This window comes from Rhincodon typus, chromosome 12, assembly GCF_021869965.1.
Source record: "Rhincodon typus isolate 14 chromosome 12, sRhiTyp1.1, whole genome shotgun sequence".
NCBI lineage: Eukaryota > Metazoa > Chordata > Chondrichthyes > Orectolobiformes > Rhincodontidae > Rhincodon > Rhincodon typus.
Window position 1 is genome coordinate 224,386 of NC_063343.1, and position 20,780 is coordinate 245,165.

Sequence of the window (20,780 nt, forward strand, 5' to 3'; positions counted from 1 at the left end):
TCTCAACCTGCCTTTCCACTTATTTTTATGTCTTCTAATCCTATTTGGCTCTGGCACATTCACTTCCTTCCTGCAAGTCATTAAAATATATTGTAAACAGTTATGGTCCAAACATTGATCCCTGTGAACTGTATTGGCTGCAGGTTGCTAATCTGATGAAGAACCCCTTATACACCACCTACCTGAGAGAATAAATTGCTCCTCATTTTGGTACTAAATTTATTCTGGGTCTATGCCCTCTGGTCTTAGAGTCTCCCATGAGGGGAGAACTCCTGTTTCCTGCTTATGAGCCAATTCGCTATCCATACCAATATACTACCTTAAACACCTCATGGGCTTTCATGACAACTTTTATTGTGAGGTACCTTGTTGAACGCCTCCTGGATCAGACTAGTTTCTATCCACTGTGGTTGAAATGTCCTCAAAAAAAACTAGTCCAACATGATTTCCTTTTGTGAAGCCATACTGACTCTGCTTGATTAGATTATAAAATTCCAAATGTTCTGAGATTACTTCCCTAATACTTGAATGCAATACTTTTCCAACAATAGATGTTACGCTAATCAACCTACAGTTACCTCCTTTTCTCACCTCCCTTCCTTTTCGAATAGGTAAGTGAGATTTTTTTTTATAAAATTTGCTTGGTGCCAGAGATTAGGTTTCTAAACCAGGTCCAAATTTCTGGGCCAATGTTCTTCAGATGTAATGTGCTGTCTTATTGGATGATGCAATGGAAATTAAATATTGGATTTCCCTCTCCTGACCTTTTTAATGTAACTTTTCTGAAGACCCAGTTATTGCTTCACCATGTATTTGTTGTTGCTTTTCAGGACCATATGCTACAGATAATTAACCAGATCATGGATGACTGCATTCCTAATGAGCGCCCAAATCGAGATTTCCATGTCAAGTTTCCAGATGAGATTTTACAGGAACATCTAGGAGTACAACTGTGGTTTGCTGCTGAGGTAGATCTTGAGGGGTGGGAGGCAATGTGGATCTTCGATTACAGTATGTCATGTATACCTGTATTATTTGGGTTTCACGTTTAGAACAATCCAGGGTCAACCTGCTTCCCTGACAGAACTTTCTAGCTATAGTTTCGACCATTTTGCATCTAACAGTTTACAGGTGTCAGCCAAGTCTTTATGATTTTGATTGTGGGTTGGTTAAATCTAGTTACATATGGCAGAAATTACAGACTTCATTTGGTGTAGATAAACACAACAATTGAAGTTCTTTGGAACCTGTATGGAGCTAAAATCAATTGCTAAGCCCAAGTATATATTATCAAGGTGTGGCAGCTAGGCGAAGGTCTTATCACAGTTTGGCTTGTTTGGAGCTCGAGAGCCTGAGATCTAGTCTGTGTAAAGTTGAGCTGAGAGCGAAGCAGATATTTAATGAGCCAAAGGATTTCAAAGCTTATTTCAGCAAACTGTCAAGCTTACTCTCCTCAAAGGGGCACTGTTTCATAAAGATTTTGCACTAACCAAAAATGCTCCAGGAAATCTACTAAATGATGCAATTGTTGCGAAGTTGGGTAGAGTATTCGTGGATTGGAAGGCAGAACGTTTGAATTTCATGTTTGTAAAATGATACGGGGAGGGGAAAAGAGTCCCGTGAGTCCCTTTAAAATATGTGTTTATTCCATGCTTTGAGATTTTTAAAAATTGTGCAGGTGTGCAGAGAACTCCTGAAATTGAAATATTGTATCAAAAGGCTATGTTAGTTTGTTATTCTTTTACTTTTCTATTCTTTTACTTCTATATAAACCAGGCACTTGGAAACTAAAAACAAATTAAATTTGAAACTGATCACTTTGATAACCTAGGACCAATTCTACTGTAAGAAATTAAGAGGTCATCAAGGGTATGAAAGAAAAGGGAATTTGAAAATTGGTATGACAGCAACAGCCACCTATTAGAATTAACAACCAGCAGCTCTAAAGTGAAAATCACTAGCTCTCATGGAATTCTCTAAGCTCTGAGTAATCATCGTCGAAATAAAGGTATAGCGGCACTCTTGGCTAATATTCCTGACACAAGAAATTGATGAAGAGAGGCATTCCAGACTGAGGATCAACGGAGAAGGTGCTGAGCATTCAGGAAGATGTATCCTGGCTGTAATTTTGAGAGATTAAGTTTTAATTTTTTTTTAATTAATTTAGCTTCTATAAGTGGGACTTTTATCTATTGTAATGGCATACCATTAGAATTTTGTTTTATTTGGGATTAGTTATAGTTAAGGGGGAATTGTTTGGTTTGTTAGTAGTTCTGTTAATTTGCTCACTGTTAGAGTTAGATAAATAAGTTGTTACTTATTGCTTATAGAGAGAGTGAAAGGATTTTATTTTATTTAACAATTCCTTTTATGACAGATTTGGGAGGTGAGAGGCAGGTTATACCACTTCTCTCACTTCCTTTAACAGATTGAGGCAAGGCAAGTTTCTCTTAGTGTTTCGGTTTTAGGGGGTTCAACCTCCGTTTCATGACACAATCCAGATCACATAATCCTGAAAGGTTGCATTCCCCAATTGTATGTACCATTTTATTCTATATTAAGTTTTAAAATGTTTTTGCGAACATCTGCGTTTCATGAATAATATGCATACAATTAAACAGTTTAAGCTTTTCCTTTACTCTGTCAAACTTCTTTATTAATTTCTGTACATTTCTACTGTGCAGCAGCAGCCATTTGGCACATTGAGTCTGCACCTTCCTTCCAAAGAGCATCCCACTCAAACCCATTCACTTCCCACCCCATTTCCTTTCACCAGAAATTCCAATGACTAATTCACCTAGCCTATACATCTTTTGTATTGTGGGAGGAAACCCATGCAGGCATGGGGAGAATGTGCAAACTTCCCACACACAGTTGTCCATGGCTGGAATAGAACCCATGTCCCTAGCACTGTGAGGGAGCAGGGCTAATCATTGTGCCGCCCTCCATGTCTCTGGAGTGATAGTGTTGCGGACCGTCACCTCGAGGGAGGGAAAAGATGAAGCATTCTCTCATTTTTCCTTGAATTTGGACATAATTTAAAATGCACACGACCAGGAGATTTGAATAATGAATGAAACGGGACCTTCTTTTACTCTGTGTCACTAAGCTTTCCAAGTTAAAGCAACTTCTTCATATTTCCGGTTTTCCTTCACGTGATCCAGCAGCAGTCACAAAGTGATGGATTAGCCGATATTTAATCAAACTATATGGCTGAATTTCTATGACTTAAGCATGAAATATTTTTCATGTTTCAGTGAGAGGTGGAAAGAATTGGTGGTACATCTGCGGCAATTTGGTTGCTACTTACAAGTTGAATCCAATTTTATTGATTTAACTACACAAAACCTAAGATGAACCATCATAGGATGTTGTCAACATGTCATAATTTTTCAGCTAAGATAAAAACTATGGTCTACAAGTGCATTCTTGACTTGTTCGTGTGTATGAGGATATTTTTACACCAGAAAGCAACAAAAAAAAATTAACTTGCTTCACTTTCCCTTCAGTGTTTGGTCGCTGGTTCCCTCATTGAAGTACATGAATCCGAAATGCTTGTATTGCACCCTCTAGCAGAGGACCTGCTGCGCAGTTTAGAGGAAGTACGCTACCTACTGCGGGAACAGAGTCTTTCTGATTTCACCGTTTATACTGATGACATCAAAGCAGCCCTTGTTCGGTTTGACAGGCTCTTGGCCGAGTTTGAGTTAAGGTAAGGGAGTAATACAGTAATAAACTCTGTCATGGACACTTGCAAATGGCAGTTTCAGCTTTTGTATTGATTTCAAACAATGAAAGAAGATTCCAGATAGCAAGAATTGCAGATGCTGGAGTCAGAGATAACACTGTGGAGCTAGAGTAACACAGCAGGCCAGGCAGCATCAGAGGAGCAGGAAAGTTGACGTTTCGGTTCGGGACCCTTCTTCAGAAATGGGGGAGGGGGAAGGGAGCTCAGAAATAAATAGAGAGAGGAGGGGTGGGGCTGGGGAAGGTAGGTGGGATGGTGATAGGTGAGTGCAGGTAGGCAGTGGTGGGGATTGGTTGGTGGGGCGGAACGGTGGGAGAGAAGATGGTCAGGTTATGTAAGGTCAAGAAGGCGGGGATGAGAGGGAGGGTTGGACATGGGGTGAGGCTGGAGGTGGGGAGATTTTAAAGCTGATGAAATCCTATGTTGAGGCCATTGGGCTGTGGGCTCCCGAGGCGGAATATGAGGTGCTGTTCCTTCAGTTTGCATGACACTGGAGGAGGCCCAGGATGGACATGGCACCCAGGAACTGGGAGGGGGAGTTAAAATGGTTGGTGACCAGAAGGTGTTGTTGATTATCACGTACAGAGCGCAGATGTCCTACAAAATGGTCTCTGAGTCTGCGCTTGGTCTCACCAATGTAGAGGAGGCCACATCGGGAGCAACGGATACAATAGACAAAGTTGACGAATGTGCAGGTGAACCACTGGCGGATATGGAAGGTTTGCTTTGGGCCTTGGATGGAGCTGAGGGGGGAGGTGTAGGGCAGGTGTGGCACTTCTTGCAGTTGCAGGGAAAGGTGCCAGGGGGTGGTGGGGTTCATGGGAAGTGTGGAGCAGACGAGGGAGTCACGGAGAGAGCAGTCCCTACGAAAGGCAGATAGGGGTGGGGAGGGAAATATATCTTTGGTTGTGGGGTTGAATTGTAGGTGGCGGAATTGGCGGAGAATGATACGTTGGATGAGGAGGTTGGAGGGGTGATATGTGAGGACAAGGGGGATTCTGTCTTTATTTTTGTTGGGGGGAGAGGGTTTGAGGGCAGAGGTGCAGGAAATGCAAGAGATGCAGTTGAGGGCATTTTTGATCATCAGAGGAGGATGAAGTTGCAGTCCTTGAAATAGGAGGAAGTCTGGGATGTCCAGGAGTGGAACGCCCCATCTTGGGAGCAGGTGCAGCGGAGGCGGAGGACTTGGGAGTAGGGGATCACATTCTTGCAAGAAGGTGAGTGAGAGGAGGCGTGGTCCAGGTGGCTGTGGGAATCGGTGGGATTGAAATAGACATCAGCGGTTACCGGAGACTGAGACTGAGACGTCCAGGAAGGGGAAGGAGGTATCGGAAATGGTCCAGGTGAATTTGAGGTTGGAGTGAAAGGTATTTGTAAAAACTGATGAACTGTTCAAGCTCCTCGTGGGAACACGCAGCAGCACTGATACAGTCATCAATGTAGCGGAGGAAGAGTGGGGGGATAGGTGCCAGTGGAGCAGCAGGAAAGGGGCTCCAAAATTTAAGGTAGTCTCTTTGGACAAAAGGACTTCAGAATCATAACTTGTAAAAAAAACTCTTATATAAAATGTCTACAATTCACGAATAAACTGACTACTGCATCCATATACAATGATAAAGTTTTGTCTTAGATGGACTCCAACAGTTCAAAAAGGCAGCTCACCACCAACTTCTCAAGGTCATTAGGTATCGCCAACCAATACCAGCCTTACCAGCAATGCTTACATTCACTGAGCAAATTTTTTTGAAATAATATCGGGACATTTTATAACCTATTTAGTATTTACTTTAGTTATATTTTTAAACCCTATCTGATATGTGTCATGTAATGCAAGTGAAATGACTCTATAAAAAGACGCATGGAGTAGCTTTGCTTTGGCTAAAGAAGTGGGAAATGCTGGCACAAAACCAGAGGTTGCTGGAAAAGCTCAGCAGGTCTGGCAGCATCCGTGAAGGAAAAACAGAGTTAACGTTTCGGGTCCGGTGACCCTTCCTCAGAACTGGGAAATGCTGCTGCCACACAGTTGTGGAGCCTGTCATTAATAAATGTAATTCAGAAAGGTCCTGACCTGAAACGCCAGCTTTCCTGCTCCTCTGATGCTGCCTGGCCTGCTGTGTTCCTCCAGCTCCACACTGTGTCATCTCTGACTCCAGCATCTGCAGTTCTTACTATCACTAATTCCTAATGAAGGTTGGTTTGTCCTGCACACATGGTCAGTTTTGTGGGAAGGATTTCTTCTACTGCAATACCAAACTTGAGCGGCATTGAATGTAATTTTGACTTAACCAGCTCTAAAGATCGTGGTTCTGCTGAGTTTGGGCAGAGCACAAGAAAAGCACCAGCTTATAATAATAGGCTTTTCTAACAATGTGGTAAGGGAGGGATAAAGATTTCTAGTCTGCGTACGCCTAACTGCACTCTGGAATCCACCCAACAACCAACCAAACAAGATCTGTATCTTAAAGTTTTAGACATCAATGTGATATTTTTGTTTATTTTTAAAACTATTTTTGTACTCCTTAAACTGAGAACATCCCTGCAGAGGTTGGGATGCACTATTGCCTTCCTATAGGTAAAAGGGGCGGCACGGTGGCTCAGTGGTTAGCACTGCTGCCTCACAGCGCCAGGCACCCGGGTTCGATTCTAGCCTCGGGTGACGGTCTGTGTGGAGTTTGCACATTCTCCCCGTGTCTGTGTGGGTTTTCTCTGGGTGCTCCGGTTTCCTCCCACAGTCCAAAGATGTGCAGGTTAGGTGGACTGGCCATGCTAAATTGCCCGTGGTGTTCAGGGATGTGGCAGGCTGGGTGAATTAGCCATGGCAAATACAGGGTTAGTGGGCTGAAGTGATTCTGGATGGGATGCTTTTCAGAGGGTCAGTGTCGACTTGATGAGTTGAATGGCCTGCTTCCACACTGTAGGGATTCGATGATTCTGTGTGATACCAGTGCTTAATGTTGCATGAGCAGCAGTTAAGATTACTGGTTTATGAATCACTGTATCAATGGAAAGACATTGGACCCCACTTAATTTTACTTTTGAAAAAGTAGGTGTACAGCAAACAGTGATGTGCTGTACAAATGAAGTGTTGATATGTTTTATTGTGATTTAGTTGCATCATATACTCAGCAAGCTTATTTGTAACCAACACCTTTTCTTAAAAAAAATTGGGAAAAGGAAATTATTCTTACAGCAGTTTATACACTGATCAATCTTCATTATACAGTTGTGGTTTGTTCTGAAATGTGACCTTTTATTTCAGCTATGTTGCTGCAGTGGTTCCCATCAAATCTCCTGAGGAATTCTACAGTCAGCAGCAGATTATTGTGCTGTTCTGTGAAACAATAGATAGGTTAGTCCTTCTGAATTTTCATCATCTTGTGCATGAATGCCTGACTCGCACAACTGTTACATTGTTTAGTGCAAATTATCCTGATGCGTGTCTGGATGATGCTGCTCTCTGTTGCTTTCACAGGCAGGTAGGAAAAGTAACTAGCCAACAGGTACTTGCCAACCAATATCACTGAGAACTGTTTATCAGATGATTAATGTTGTTTGTACAAAATTGACTGCTACAAACAGCAGTGAGCACAACTCAAAAAGGAATTTGTATTGACTGGTAAGTACTTTGAAACATCCTGAGGTCAAATTGTTCCATGTGACAATATTATTTTGTTGTTTTGGCACATTATTTAGACACCACCATTACTCTTATGTATTGCTGCAGATGGTCAGGTGCCAATTCTATTTTTGGTTACTGCGAATCTATGTTGCAATAGTATGCACAATACTAAATATTCAACAGTATTAAATTCTGTTGTGTACTGTGTGCCTGATTATACAGCTGAACTGTATAATTTAACTCCATGATCTGCCTCTCCATTTTAGATTTGTGTGTAAGCTTGAGATGTTTACAGCAGACCTCTGCATTGGGATTCATGGCATCCCCCCCAAAAAATAGCCACTGATCCAGAGACTCCACTCAATAACTCAAATTCAACTTTTCTCACAAATGCCTTTTAATTTTAATGCAGTTCCTTTTTCCATCTTGCATTCTGACTGTGTTTTATGTTTTGTAGGTCTTTTGTTTGTAATTTCCATGAAATAGAAGGTCTTTCTGCTAATTTTAAATCCACTGTTCTTATTATTTTATGTTTGGTTTCTCCTATTTACTCTGTCAAATGTCATCTTTCCATATTGCAGGGCATTGAAACTGGGTTACTTGACACAAGATATGATTGATGGTTTAGAGCCTGAATTGATGTTTACTATTCCACGGCTTGCTATCATTTGGTAAGGAGCTCAGTTTTCATGAACATTGGAAATAATTTAGTTCAAATGTGTATGCAAGCGGTGAAACCCGAAGGTGAGGTAAGAGGCTTCTTATGACATCAGACCAGCCTCTGTGTGGCATCAAAGTGAATCGGGGAGACTAATTTCCACTGCTACGCCAGATGGTGAGCTCAAGGGAAGATGACTGACCTCCAACAATCTCTCAATCATCTTAGCTGCAGGCCATCACTGTAGAAGCTCTTCACATTCGTAATCTAGGCCCAACCATCTCTAGCTGATTTCTCAGTGACCTACCTTTTTATGACCTACCTTTTGACTACTTCTGTAATAAATATCCAAATGCAGAAAGATCTGGACAAAAATCCAGGTTTGGTCAGACAAGTGGCAAATAATGTTGGCACCACAAGTACCAGAATTTGTTCATTGCCCCTTGATCCTCAGTGGCATTGCTATCACTAAGCTACTGAACAATCAACATTCTGGAGATTCCAATTTGACCAGACTTTGAACTGGACTAGCTATAAAAAAGACAGTGGTTACAAGAGCAGGTCAAAGGTTAGGAATCCTGTAGGAAGTCATTAACATTCTAATTCCCCAAAGTTTGTCCTCTATCGAGAAGGCACAAGTCAGTGTGTTAGCATACTCCCCATTCTGAGTGCATCTCCAACTACAATCAAGCTTAACACCATCCAGGATAAAACAGCCGCTTGATTAACACTACATCCACAAACATTCATTCTCTTCTTCAACTATGCTCGGTCACTCCAGTGTGTACCATCTACAAGATGCACTGAAGGAATACATATACAGCACCTTTCAAACCCATAATTATGACCACTACCATTCTAGATGGACAAGAGCTACAGTCACATGATAACACTACCACCTGCAAGATCCTCTCCAAGTCACTCACCATCCTGACTTGGAAATATGTCACTAAGTTGAAATCCTGAAGCTGTTTCCCTTACTGTGTTGTGGAGGTTCCTACACCAAATGGACTGCCTTCCAAATCTGTCACCTTTACCTGGAAGGACGAGGATGGCAGACTCATAGGAACATCACCGCCAGCACATTCCCCTCCAAGTCATGTATCATTCTGACTTGAAATTATATTGATCTTCCTTCGCAATCACTTAGTCCAGAATAAATCTTTTACCTCCCTGAGTCTTGCAGCAGCAAACGGAACCAGCTTACCATCACCTTCTTGAGGCCAATTAGGGTTGACTATCACTGCCCGTATCCCAAGAATGAAGTTTTAAAAAAAATTATCGTGTGAAATCTTCTCCTGATGGTTGCCGTTGCATGTGGAGGTTGTCAGATTAAAGTTCTCACATTCGTTTGACGTGAAAGCTGAACGTGAAATGGTTAGAAACTGGCAAATTTCCCGCTCTTTGATTTCGTCCAGAATGGGTTAGGTAATATTAATCTTTTATCACTTATGAGATCGGGAGTTCACATTGCTTGATTGATCGATTTGGATTGGAACATGATATGGTGGGGTGGGATGTGGAATTCTTCACTTCAATGCTGGAGATAAAAACTGAATAGTTTCTGTAACTGAAGGCTGATTCACAACCTTTGGCAGTTTTACACCAAGCAGTAAGTTGAAAATCTACTGCCTGCTATTTGCCATCTGATGCTGCGGTGACAGTGCAACACAAACGCAGTTTGACTCTATAGTAAAATGATGAAAGGTCAAGTCTCTCACTGCAGCCTTACCCCACTCTCTCTCGTACTCCCCTCACCTGCACTTCCGCTTTCTCTCTCCCCACGCTCTCTTTTCTCTCTTTTTTCTTTCGTTCTCTCTCTCTCTTTTCCTTTCGTTCTCTCTCTCTCGCTCTCGTTTTCATTCTCGCTCTTCGTCTTTGTTCTCCCCCGCACCTCTCTCTAAGGCCAACTGAGCTAACCATACAGTAAAACTAAAATAAAGCCAAAGGTTTCCATCCAGCTGACCTGATCCACAGGCCCTTTTTGTTTGTACTTGTTCCCAGTGGGCTGAGGATCTACCCAGAAGGACCCCTCAACCTACAGCAGGATCCCAACGATATGTCCATGCTTTTTAAACCGTTCTACACCCTTCTGCAAAAAATAAGGTAAGAGACACGTTGTGTAGTTTTGAAAGAAATAATCTTTGTTAAATTTAAATAAAAGATGACCAGCTAGGGGGAAAAAAGGTAATGCTGGAAATATCCAGTTGGCTGTTTGGCATCGGAAAGACAGATTTATTAACAAGATATATGTTGCTATTTCTGAAAGTTTGGATCCATTAGACTGGAAACGAACATATTTTTGATGTTTTTTTTCTGCAGGATGTTGAGTCTGATCTGTGATTGTATTTTCCTTTTTACTCCGTCAACAGTAAGGGATCTTGGCAGAACAGGTCACCTGAGACAATTTTTCTCCCTGTGTAGCCGTGCCTTGTGAAATCTATAGCTCAGAATATTAGTCCCCGAGATCCATGCAAAGTGCGATAGTGTCTAGTGGCAGAGCTTCCGTCCCTTCCATTCCTTCCGTCGACTTGCGCGTGAACCTTTGCAATCCACTAACAGACCAAAGCCCTCCTGTTTCTGTCATTGACCAGGGTATCTTGGAGTATTTGCCGATTTTCTTTTATTTCCTTTTGTGTCCCCTGTGTGTTGACTCGTTTTGTGCCGTGTAAGGAATTATCATTCCAATCTCATTGTTAATACCAGCTTTTGCTGCTCTTGGCCTGCCACCTGTTGCCCCTGATTATCTTTGCCTTTATAAAAAACTTTGCCCACATTTGATCATCAACACTCACCTGCAACCATCAATCTATCTTCTGAAATAGCCCCTATTTTACTGTGCTGTTTGATGCCAAACTGAGTCTGAGTTCAAGACAGATTAGTCAAGGAGAAGGCAAATTGAAAGGCTGTTTTCAGGCTTAGATTTCCAAGTAATACTATAGACGGGTTATTATTCAGAATGCTGTTGTACATGGTAATCCATAGATATAGCAGACTCTGACTTCACCTTTATAACTGTAAGTGAGTGAGCTCATGTCCATGTGCTTCTGTGAGTCTCAGTCTAGAGTGGTATAGTATAGTGTAGAATCAAACCTAATGTGATCTAACACTGCCCACACTCCTATTCATGGTCAGTGTGACTTTGTTGCAAGATTACTCCAGGGTCCTGAAGCCCTTGCACAACAAATTCCATAACTTCAAATTTTCAGGTTCAAGACCCCTGGCTGACCTACAAACCTGACCTGAATTCATCCAGATTCAGTGTTGCTTCATTTCCTTGGTTACGTTGGCCCTGGGGCAATTGCAAACCTGTAATAATGTCCCTTGACAGACCTAAAGATTGACTGACAGTTTTTGAAACACTGGAATGCAGTGTAAAACATTGTATGGTATATGTCAATCATCATGGTCAAGGCCTATAAACAAAGGTAGCGCCAGCTGACACAGAAACTGTGGATAACTACATGCAGAGTGCATAATTGTGTAAAGCACAGAACAGGCGCAACATTGCAGCAGGAATTGGATTGGCTTAGAGGGGGGAAGGACTTAGGTGGATGGTGATGACAGCTCCAATTTTCTCAGCTCTCCGCCCTTACTCTTATGCTGCAACCCCCTCCATGTTCATGGCCATGTTGGTTAATGTGGATGTATGTTTTCGCAGGGAATAATACGCAAATTGCACGGTGTCAGCATTCACAGCCATAAATGAATATCAATAAGTAAATGGATTGAATTGACAAGCCCCTTAAATAGAAGAAAATACGTGAAGGATACCTATTGAAATCTTTCTAGAATGTAAATGTATCTTTTGATTAGTTTAACCGTTTTGCAATCCAGTTATTTATTTTAGTTTTCTCATGACACTGAAAGCCAACAGAACTGAGATTTTACCTTCCACCCCAACCTCAAGTTCACCTGGACCATCTCTGATACCTCTCTCTCCTTCCTGGACCTCTCTGTCTCCATCTCTGGTAACCGCCTGGAAACTGATATCTATTTCAAGCCTACTAACTCCCACAGCTACCTAGAATACACTTCCTCCCATCCACCTTCCTGCAAGAATGCTATCTCCTATTCCCAATTCCTTCGCCTCCACCGCATCTGCTCCCAAGCTGAGGCGTTCCACTCCCGGACATTCCAGATGTCCTTGTTTTTCAAGGACCGCAATTCCCCCTCCTCAGTGGTCGAAAGCACCCTCTACCGCATTTCTCGCGTTTCCCGCACCTCATCCCTCACACCCCCTCCCCACAATAACAACAAAGACAGAATTCCCCTTGTCCTCACGTATCACCCCATCAATCTCCGGATTCAACGCATCATTCTCCGTCACTTCCGCCACCTGCAATCTGACCCCACTACCAAAGATATATTTCTCTCCCCACCCTTATCTGCCTTCCGGAAGGACCACTCTCTCCGTGACTCCCTTGTCCACTCCACACTCCCCACCAGCCCCACCACCCCCGGCACTTTTCCCTGCAATCGCAGGAAGTGCTACACCTGCCCCTACACCTCACCCCTCACCCCCATCCCAGACTTCAAGAAACCCTTCCACATCAAACAAATGTTCACCTGCACATCTGCTAATGTGGTATATTGTATCCGTATTTTACTGATACTTGTTCAGACTTCTCCAAAATATTAAAGGTTATGCTAATGAAAGTGATTGGATTATTTCAAGCATGCAATTGGATAAAAGCTGCTTTTTTTTTGTGAAATGAATATCTTACCTTCACTTTTCACTTTATCCCTAGAGACTTGCTTTATGTCCTCACAGAAGAAGAACTCTCTTTCTTAGAGAAGAGCCTTTGTGCTGTAGAAGCTGAGGATTTCTTCAGTACCAGTTCAGTGCTGCCCAGCCTTTCATCCCTTCATAACAGCAGGGATCATGAAGGGCTTGGTGAATCAACACATACCAATGAGGTTTCATCTATTCCACAAGATTCAGAAGAACTTGCCCAGTTGAAGTTAATTGTCCACCGAGCACCCAATGAAATGTATTCCCATCATTCCAACTCCAATATGGCCAATTTATTCAAGCAACCTCCAAATGAAATAATACGATCTTTGGAAGCTTCTAATCTTCAACTCAGGACAGAAAACGAATTGTGGGGACAAGAGTTTGGACGAGGCACCACTGACAGCAGACTGGAGAACACACCGAATCAAAATGCAACAATCCTGGACTGCAGCCCCGAGTCGTCATTATCTGCTTCTGCTGATGGTTTAACTCATTCCAATGTCATTCGGCACTTTAGCGTGGCAGAAAATAGCTTTGCTTCTGAAAGTGACCATCCACAATTAGCAAGGCTTGAAGCAACAGGAACATCTACATTTTATGTCGCCCAAACTCACCATTTTACTGATTCTCCAGATACAAGCTCTGTGCCAATTACTTCTGAGCAGTACAATGTTGCCCGTTCAGTAAGTGCTTTTACTTCTGGTCAGGACACTATGAAACAAAAATCTGGAGCTTCATCTGTTCTAAGCACATATTCCAGAAGAGAGCATATGGAAAGGATTGAGGAACAAAATGAAATGATAAACACCAGTCACGACAAGACAAAGCAGTACAGTTATAATGGAAAAACCCCAAGTACTCCAACGGTGCCTGAAGATTCACACTTGAGTAACTTAAGGTGAGGATTGTAGAGGTTTGGGATATCACGGAATAATGACAATACAATACTAATGAGGGTGTCATATTGGCACAGTGTTCGTATTGCTGCCTCACTGCACCAGGGACCCAGGTTTGATTCCAGCCTTGGGGAAACTATCTGTATGGAGTTTGCACATTCACCTCGTGTCTGCGTGGGTTTCCTCCAGGTGCTCCGGTTTCCTCTCACAGTGCAAAGATGTGCAGGTTAGGTGGATTGGCCATGCTAAATTGCCCATAGTGTCTGGGAATGTGCAGGCTGGGTGGATTAGTCATGAGAAATGATGGTTATCGGGTATGTCTTGGTGGTATGCTCTTAAAGGCCAGTGCAGTCTTGATGAGCTGAATAGTCTCTATCTGCACTATGGGGATTCTATAATTCTGTGTAAGCAATTATTGAAGGCCCAAACGTGGTTTTGTAACAACAGCTTGCTGAGCAGAATTGCTTTTTGTTTCTTTTGTGCATCCTCCATTGCAATAAAATCTAAAAGAAATTAAAATGCACCAGATATACAATATTCAAAGCTGAGTTAGATTTTTTGACCTTGAAAGCTGTCAGGATTATGTCAGAAAAGGGGTGCTGTGATTACAATTGGATCAGCCATGATCTAATTGAATGATCGATCAGGCTTGATGGCCTGAATGGCCACCTGCTGCTCATATTTCTTCTTCAGCCTCGAGCTCAAGGTCTTTTCTATGAGCATTGAAAAGCACAGAAAACGTGCTTTCTACTTGATCATCATTAAGTAGTTCCTGTGTGTGTCTTAGTGCATCTTGAAGAGTCATCATGAAATTACCTGAAATTTACACAATTTGAGCAGTTGTATTTGCAAAATGTTGTATCGAGTTGTTATTAAGTAAATTTCAACCTCCATGAATTTTGGATCTAATCTGGATATTGACTATTCCATGCAATTGAAATCTCTTGCTTGGTAAGGGTGTAGGTTGGAAATCTCTTTCGCGTATTAAAGCAATTCCTTTAAAACTAGCATGCCACCTTGGATAGCATTTCCGAAGGGTAGACACTCCTGAGAGAATTTAGCAACCAATACTCTAACTAAAGTAAAATTAAGTTGCTTTAAAGATGTTCTCGTATATTAGGTGTAAAGACTCCACAATAGGAAGCCAGCAGGCAAAGCAGGAAGTAGTCTGGTATTCCTGGACACAAATACTGAATAAGTAATTTCTCCCCCTGCTTTACGTCACCTATATTTATTTCAGATTTTTCTATCTTATTGTTGAGATCTGCTCCTATGATGAAATTTGAGGGTAGGCAAAAGTGGTCCAGAAACCACCTTGATTGAATGGAACTAGTGCATTGGATCCATCAAGATATCTGGGTAGCTTTTACCTTTAAGAAAGTAATTCTTTCATGACTGTACTGACCATAAGACCATCAGGAATAGAAATAGGAGGAGGCCATTAGGCCCCTTGAGCCTGCTCCACAATTTGACAGGATCATAGCCGATTTGAGAGTCAGCATATTTTGTTTAGCTGAAAAAAAGTTTAATATTGCAAGATTTTGAAAACTAAAAGACCAGGTAACTAGGAATGGGGAAATACATGCTGACCAAGCAGCATCCTATGAAAAAATTTTAAGCATGTGGTTGCATATTTGCTTATGTACTTTGCTGGCAGCGCATTAGAGCGAGAGAGTGGATCTCGAGTTGTGGATCATGAAGCAGTGAAGCAGGCAGTGAGAGCGACTGTCAGGGAGGAACTCCAATCAAGGTATCGCAGCCGCAGTGACATGCTTCATCGGCTCTTCGTTTGTATCTCCGGTATGTTATTCAGTACTTTTTAATGTCACAGTGCAGCCTTGCAGCATTAATGTGTCATGCCATGGCATGTAAACAATTCTGTTTGATTTTCATACCCCTCATTTCACTGACTTCCTGATTCTGCGGCCACATTTCTGTAAATGGGATAATGCGAAGTCCTAGGGAGCATTGGTTCTATTCCCTTCTTGAAGACCAGAGAGTGAGATTTCAACCCAGTTGTAGGGAGTCTGAGGAGTAGGTTATGATAGCCTTGTGATTATGGTACCAGCCCATTAAACGAGAGATTGTAAATTCCAGTCCTGCTGTTGCAAATGTATTTAAACACCAATAGTAATTGTGTGCTACAACCAGCTGACTCATCGATATAAATCTCTGTCCATTCTCTGACACTCCTATCCCACACCCTCAGGACAGGAAAAATATGCTTATTAGTGTCCCATACATTTTACAAGATGCACTATAGTAATCAGGGAAGATTCCTCCAATAACACCATCCAACCCCATGACATTGAAGGACAAGGAGAGCAGATGAATAGGAACACCACGACCTGCATTCCACAGTGACCCCCAAAACAAACCCACAATTTTTCTGGAAGGAAGAGACTTAAAGGTTGTTAGTCACTGGTATTGATCTTGCATGGATTTACTTTGCTCACAGTGACCATATATCAGAGTGATGGGTGTGTTTTGGAATAGGTGTAGCAGACCAACTTCAGACCAACTTTGCAGGAGACTTGCGGCAGATTTTAAAGACTGTCTTTGAGATTGCAACATCAACACCAGAAAAGAATACGGATGTTCCAGAAGAGGAAACAGGTACGGTGGATTTTACTTTGTAATTGTAGTCTCAAATTTTTCACCTCTTTATAGGAAGATTTATAAAGGATACATTAATTGAGTACTGAGAGACCACCTCCATTCAGATCTGAGAGTATATAAGTTTGACTGTCTGTAGCCCTCAACCCAGGAATAACGGGACATTATCAAGAGACCAGTGATTGCGCATAAATTTTAGAAAGATTGAGTCCTTTTCACTTTCCTGCTGTAGCAGGAGATGGTGATTCTGACCCTGATCTGCTGATAGGATACTGCAGTGTGGCGGGGTACTGTGAGCAATGGCCTTTTTGAAGAGTTTGGATAAGTGATGGCCACAGGGAAAGCCCTGCAATATCACTACTGTCAGAGGTGCAGCTACAATAGCAAGGGGGTTGGCGTTTATAAAGTGCAGAAACATGCAGTTCACTAGGGAAAGCAATCAAACAAATATTACTCAATACTGAACCTCTCCAAAATGTAACATTTTGATCTGAAACAGAATTTTAACAATATTCAATACACACTATATGAATTTAAAAGTTAGAAATGAGCTGTATACTTGCTTTATTTTAAACTTTGCCCCTTGCAGAGGAAGAGCATGCTCATCTGGAGCCCACTTTGGAAGATTGTACCCTGTGTCAGGAATCGCATTCCTATGCTTCTAGAACTTCCAATTTAAACAATAGCAAATTAGAAGGTACATTAGAAGCTACCATGTTGAAAAAAAACTGCCTATAATTAGACAGCACTATTTAATTGTGAAAATATTGGTGCAAGGTTATGTTTCTTGCTCCACGCGGCACAGGAGCAGAAGTGGGCTATTCCAGCCTTTTGAGTTTGCCTCACTGTTCATTGAGAGCATGGCTGATCTGATAATCATCAAGACCATTTTCCTGCCTTGCGTCTTAACCCTTGCCTTGCTTTAAAAGTCTGTCTGTCTCTGTCTTGAATATACTCAACAACCCAGCCTCTACAACCCTCTGTAGTGATGAATTCCACAGATTCACTACCCCCAGAAAAACACTCTCCTTAAGTCTCTTTTACATGGGCATCCCCTTACTCTGAGATTATGCCCTCTGGTCTAGGACAGTTCCACAAGGGGAAACAACCTGTCAGCATCTACTCTGCCAAAATCCCTTAAATCTTGCATTTTAATAAGGTTGGCTCTCGATCTTCTGAACTTCAGTGAGCACAGGATCAACCTACTCCCCGTTCCTCATCAGAAAATCGCTTCATGTCTGGGATCAACCTAGTGAACCTTCACTGGACTGCCTCCAATGCAAAATTATTTTTCCTTTAATAAGGAAACCAAAAGTGCTCTCAATTTTCCAGCTGCGGTCTAACTAGTACCTTGTGTAGTTTTAGCAAGGCCTCCCTATTTTTTACACTCCATTCCCTTTGAAAAAAAAGGGTCCCAGGCCTTTGTAAATCTGCCCCTAGGTTTCCTATCAGCTCGAACCATCTTGCTCAGTTGCAGCAAGGAAAATACTGCTTCTCAATCCCTACTCTTGACCGTACTGAAAGACTAATTCTGTGCAGGTTTCTTCTGAGCCCTTCTCACTTTGTGGGGGCTCCCTGAGCCCTCACTACCCAGAGCTATTCAGCAGCTGTATGACTTTGCTGAGTCCACATCATACTAGGCCTGTGTATTTCAGCTGCTATTAACAGCACAGTTATGTTCATTGTGAAGTTGATTGTAGCAAGTCAAGATTCAAATCCATTATTGTTCATTTCCAGCCATGGACATGGCAAGTTCTGGATCTCAGTTGTATAACTGGTTGAAAACATGCTCATGAGATGATAGTTTCCTCCCAAATTCTCCCTCCTTTTCCCCCTGCCCCCCCTCCCTCTCAACACAGAGCTTCAGTTTCTGTCTAAGCTGTTTTGAACTGCTCTTCCATGACCCCAGAACAGACCTGAGTGACTTATTTTAAAACCTTGCAAGAAACCCCACTCCTGCTGGACAGCATTTGAATGTCGCTGCCTAACCACACTTGGAACTCCGCCTGCTTTGAATGTTACATGTAAGAGAATGCTGGCTTGCTCAGTACTAAAGAAAAATGGATATAGCTAGAAGGTTTCATCACCATTTCAACGAATGCTGTCATGGAAGAATTTTTGAAAAACTGTTGCTACTCTCACGGGATTAAGTGATAGGAGATAGTGGTAGGCGATTCAATGGTTAGGGGAACAGACAGGAGATTCTGTGGTACCGAGCGAGACTCCCAGATGGTATGTTGCCTCCCGGGTGCCAGAGTCAGGGATGTCTTGGATCGAGCCTTCAGGATTCTTAACAGGGAGGGAGAGCAGCCAGAAGTCGTGGTACACATCGGTACCAATGACATAGCTAGGAAATGGGATGAGGACGGGAAAAGTGAATATAGGGAGTTAGGATGGAAGCTGAAAGCCAGGACGAGCAGAGTAGTAATCTCAGGATTACTACCGGTGCCACGGGCTAGTGAGGCCAGAAACAGAGCGAGTGCAGCTGAACACGTGGCTACAGAGCTGGTGTAGGAGGGAGGGCTTCAGGTTTGTGGATCATTGGGATACCTTCTGGGGAAGGTGGGACCTGTACAGGAAGGACGGGTTGCACCTGAACTGGAGGGGTACCAATATCCTGGGCGGGAGGTTTGCTAGAGCTCTTTGGGAGGGTTTAAACTAGTTTGGCAGGGGGATGGGAACCAGAGCGACAGATCAGAGGATGGGGTAGCCAGTGTACAGACAGACAGAGCAAGCAGAGAATCTCTGAGGAAGGATAAGCAGCTGATAGGGCAAAGTGGCAGTTAGTGTGATGGGTTGAGGTGTGTCTATTTCAATGCAAGAAGTGTCAGGAATAAGTGTGACGAACTTAGCGCATGGATCAGTACTTGGAACTACGATGTTGTGGCCATTTTGGAGACTTGGATAACACGGGGAGGAGTGGTTGTTGGATGTTCCGGGGTACAGATGTTTCAAAAGAAATAGGGAGGGAGGTAAAAGAAGTGGGGGAGTGGCATTGCTGAACAGGGATGGTATCACAGCTGCAGAAAGGGAGGTCATGGAGGAGGGTTTCTCCACTGAGCCAGTATGGGCGGAAGTCAGAAACAGGAAAGGAGCAGTCACTTTATTGGGAGTTTTCTATAGACCAATAGCAACAGAGACACTGAGGAACAGATTGGGAGACAGATTGTGGAAAGGTATAGAAGTAATAGGGTTGTTGTCATGGGTGACTTCAACTTCCCTAATATAGACTGGAACCTCAAGTGCAAATAGTTTGGATGAAGCAAATTTTGTCCGGTGTGTCCAGGAAGGATTTCTGACTCAATATGTAGATAGGCCGACTAGAGGGGAGGCCATATTGGATTGGGTGCTTGGCAACGTACCAGGCCAGGTGTCAGATCTCTCGGTGGGAGAGCATTTCGGTGGTAGTGATCACAACTCCCTGACCTTTACTGTAGTCATTGGAGAGGGATAGGAGCAGACTGTATGGGAAAGTCTTTAATTGGGGAAGGGGAATTACAATGCTATTAGGCAAGAACTATGGAGCGCCAATTGGGTTCAGATGCAGAAATGTGGAGGTTGTTTAGGGAGCAGTTGCTACAAGTACTGAATAGGTTTGTCCCACTGAGGCAGGGAAGGGATGGTAAGGTGAAGGAACCTTGGATGACAAGACATGCGGAACATCTAGTCAAGAGGAAGAAGGAAGCTTACTTAAGGTTGAGGAAGCAAGGATCGGACAGGGCTCTAGAGGTCAACAAAGTAGCCAGGAAGGAACAGAAGAATGGACTTAGGAGAGCTAGAAGGGGATATAAGAAAACTTTGGCGGGTAGGATTAAGGAAAATCCCAAGACATTCTATGCTTATGTGAGGAACAAGAGGATGGCCAGAGTGAGGGTAGGGCCAATCAGGGATGGTGGAGTGAACTTGTGCGCGGAGTCAGAGTAGCTAGGGGAGGTCTTTAATGAATACTTGGCTTCAGTATTCACCAGTGAGAGGGACCATGACGTTTGTGAGGACAGCATGAAACAGGCAGATATGCTCGAACAGGTTGATGTTAGGAAGGAGGATGTGCTAGAAATTTTGAAAAACATGAGGATAGATAAATCCCATGGGCCAGACAGGATATACCCATGGTTACTACGGGAAGCGAGGGAAGAGATTGCTGCCCCTTTGGCAATGATCTTTGTGCCCTCACTGTCCACTGGAGTAGTACCAGATGATTGGAGGGTGGCAAATGTCATTCCCTTGTTCAAGAAAGGGAATAGGGATAATCCTGGAAATTACAGACCGGTCAGTCTTACTTCTATGGTGGGCAAATTATTGGAGAGGATACGGAGAGATCGTATTTATAATTATTTGGAAAAGCACAGTTTGATTAGAAATAGTCAGCATGGCTTTGTGAGGGGCAGGTCATGCCTCTCCAGCCTTATTGAATTCTTTGAGAATGTGACAAAATACATCGATGAAGGTAGAGCAGTGGATGTGGTGTATATGGATTTTAGCAAAGCATTTGATAAGGTTCCACA

The 20,780-nt window shown here is 42.8% G+C and overlaps 1 protein-coding gene across 4 annotated transcripts in view; it reads left to right on the forward strand.

Moving 5' to 3' along the window:
* The window catches only part of LOC109934742 (lateral signaling target protein 2 homolog), a 53,320-nt gene that overhangs the window by 22,214 nt on the left and 10,326 nt on the right, over positions 1-20,780 (forward strand). For 3 of the 4 annotated variants that reach the window (XM_048603891.1, XM_048603892.1, XM_048603894.1), the window contains 9 exons: positions 831-968; positions 3,510-3,712; positions 7,008-7,097; positions 7,949-8,038; positions 10,030-10,131; positions 12,777-13,661; positions 15,317-15,459; positions 16,156-16,275; positions 16,865-16,972. In XM_048603891.1, the coding sequence (XP_048459848.1) occupies positions 831-968; positions 3,510-3,712; positions 7,008-7,097; positions 7,949-8,038; positions 10,030-10,131; positions 12,777-13,661; positions 15,317-15,459; positions 16,156-16,275; positions 16,865-16,972 (1,879 nt within the window). The remainder of the gene's footprint in view (positions 1-830; positions 969-3,509; positions 3,713-7,007; positions 7,098-7,948; positions 8,039-10,029; positions 10,132-12,776; positions 13,662-15,316; positions 15,460-16,155; positions 16,276-16,864; positions 16,973-20,780) is intronic. The other variant, XM_048603893.1, reaches the window with a different exon arrangement.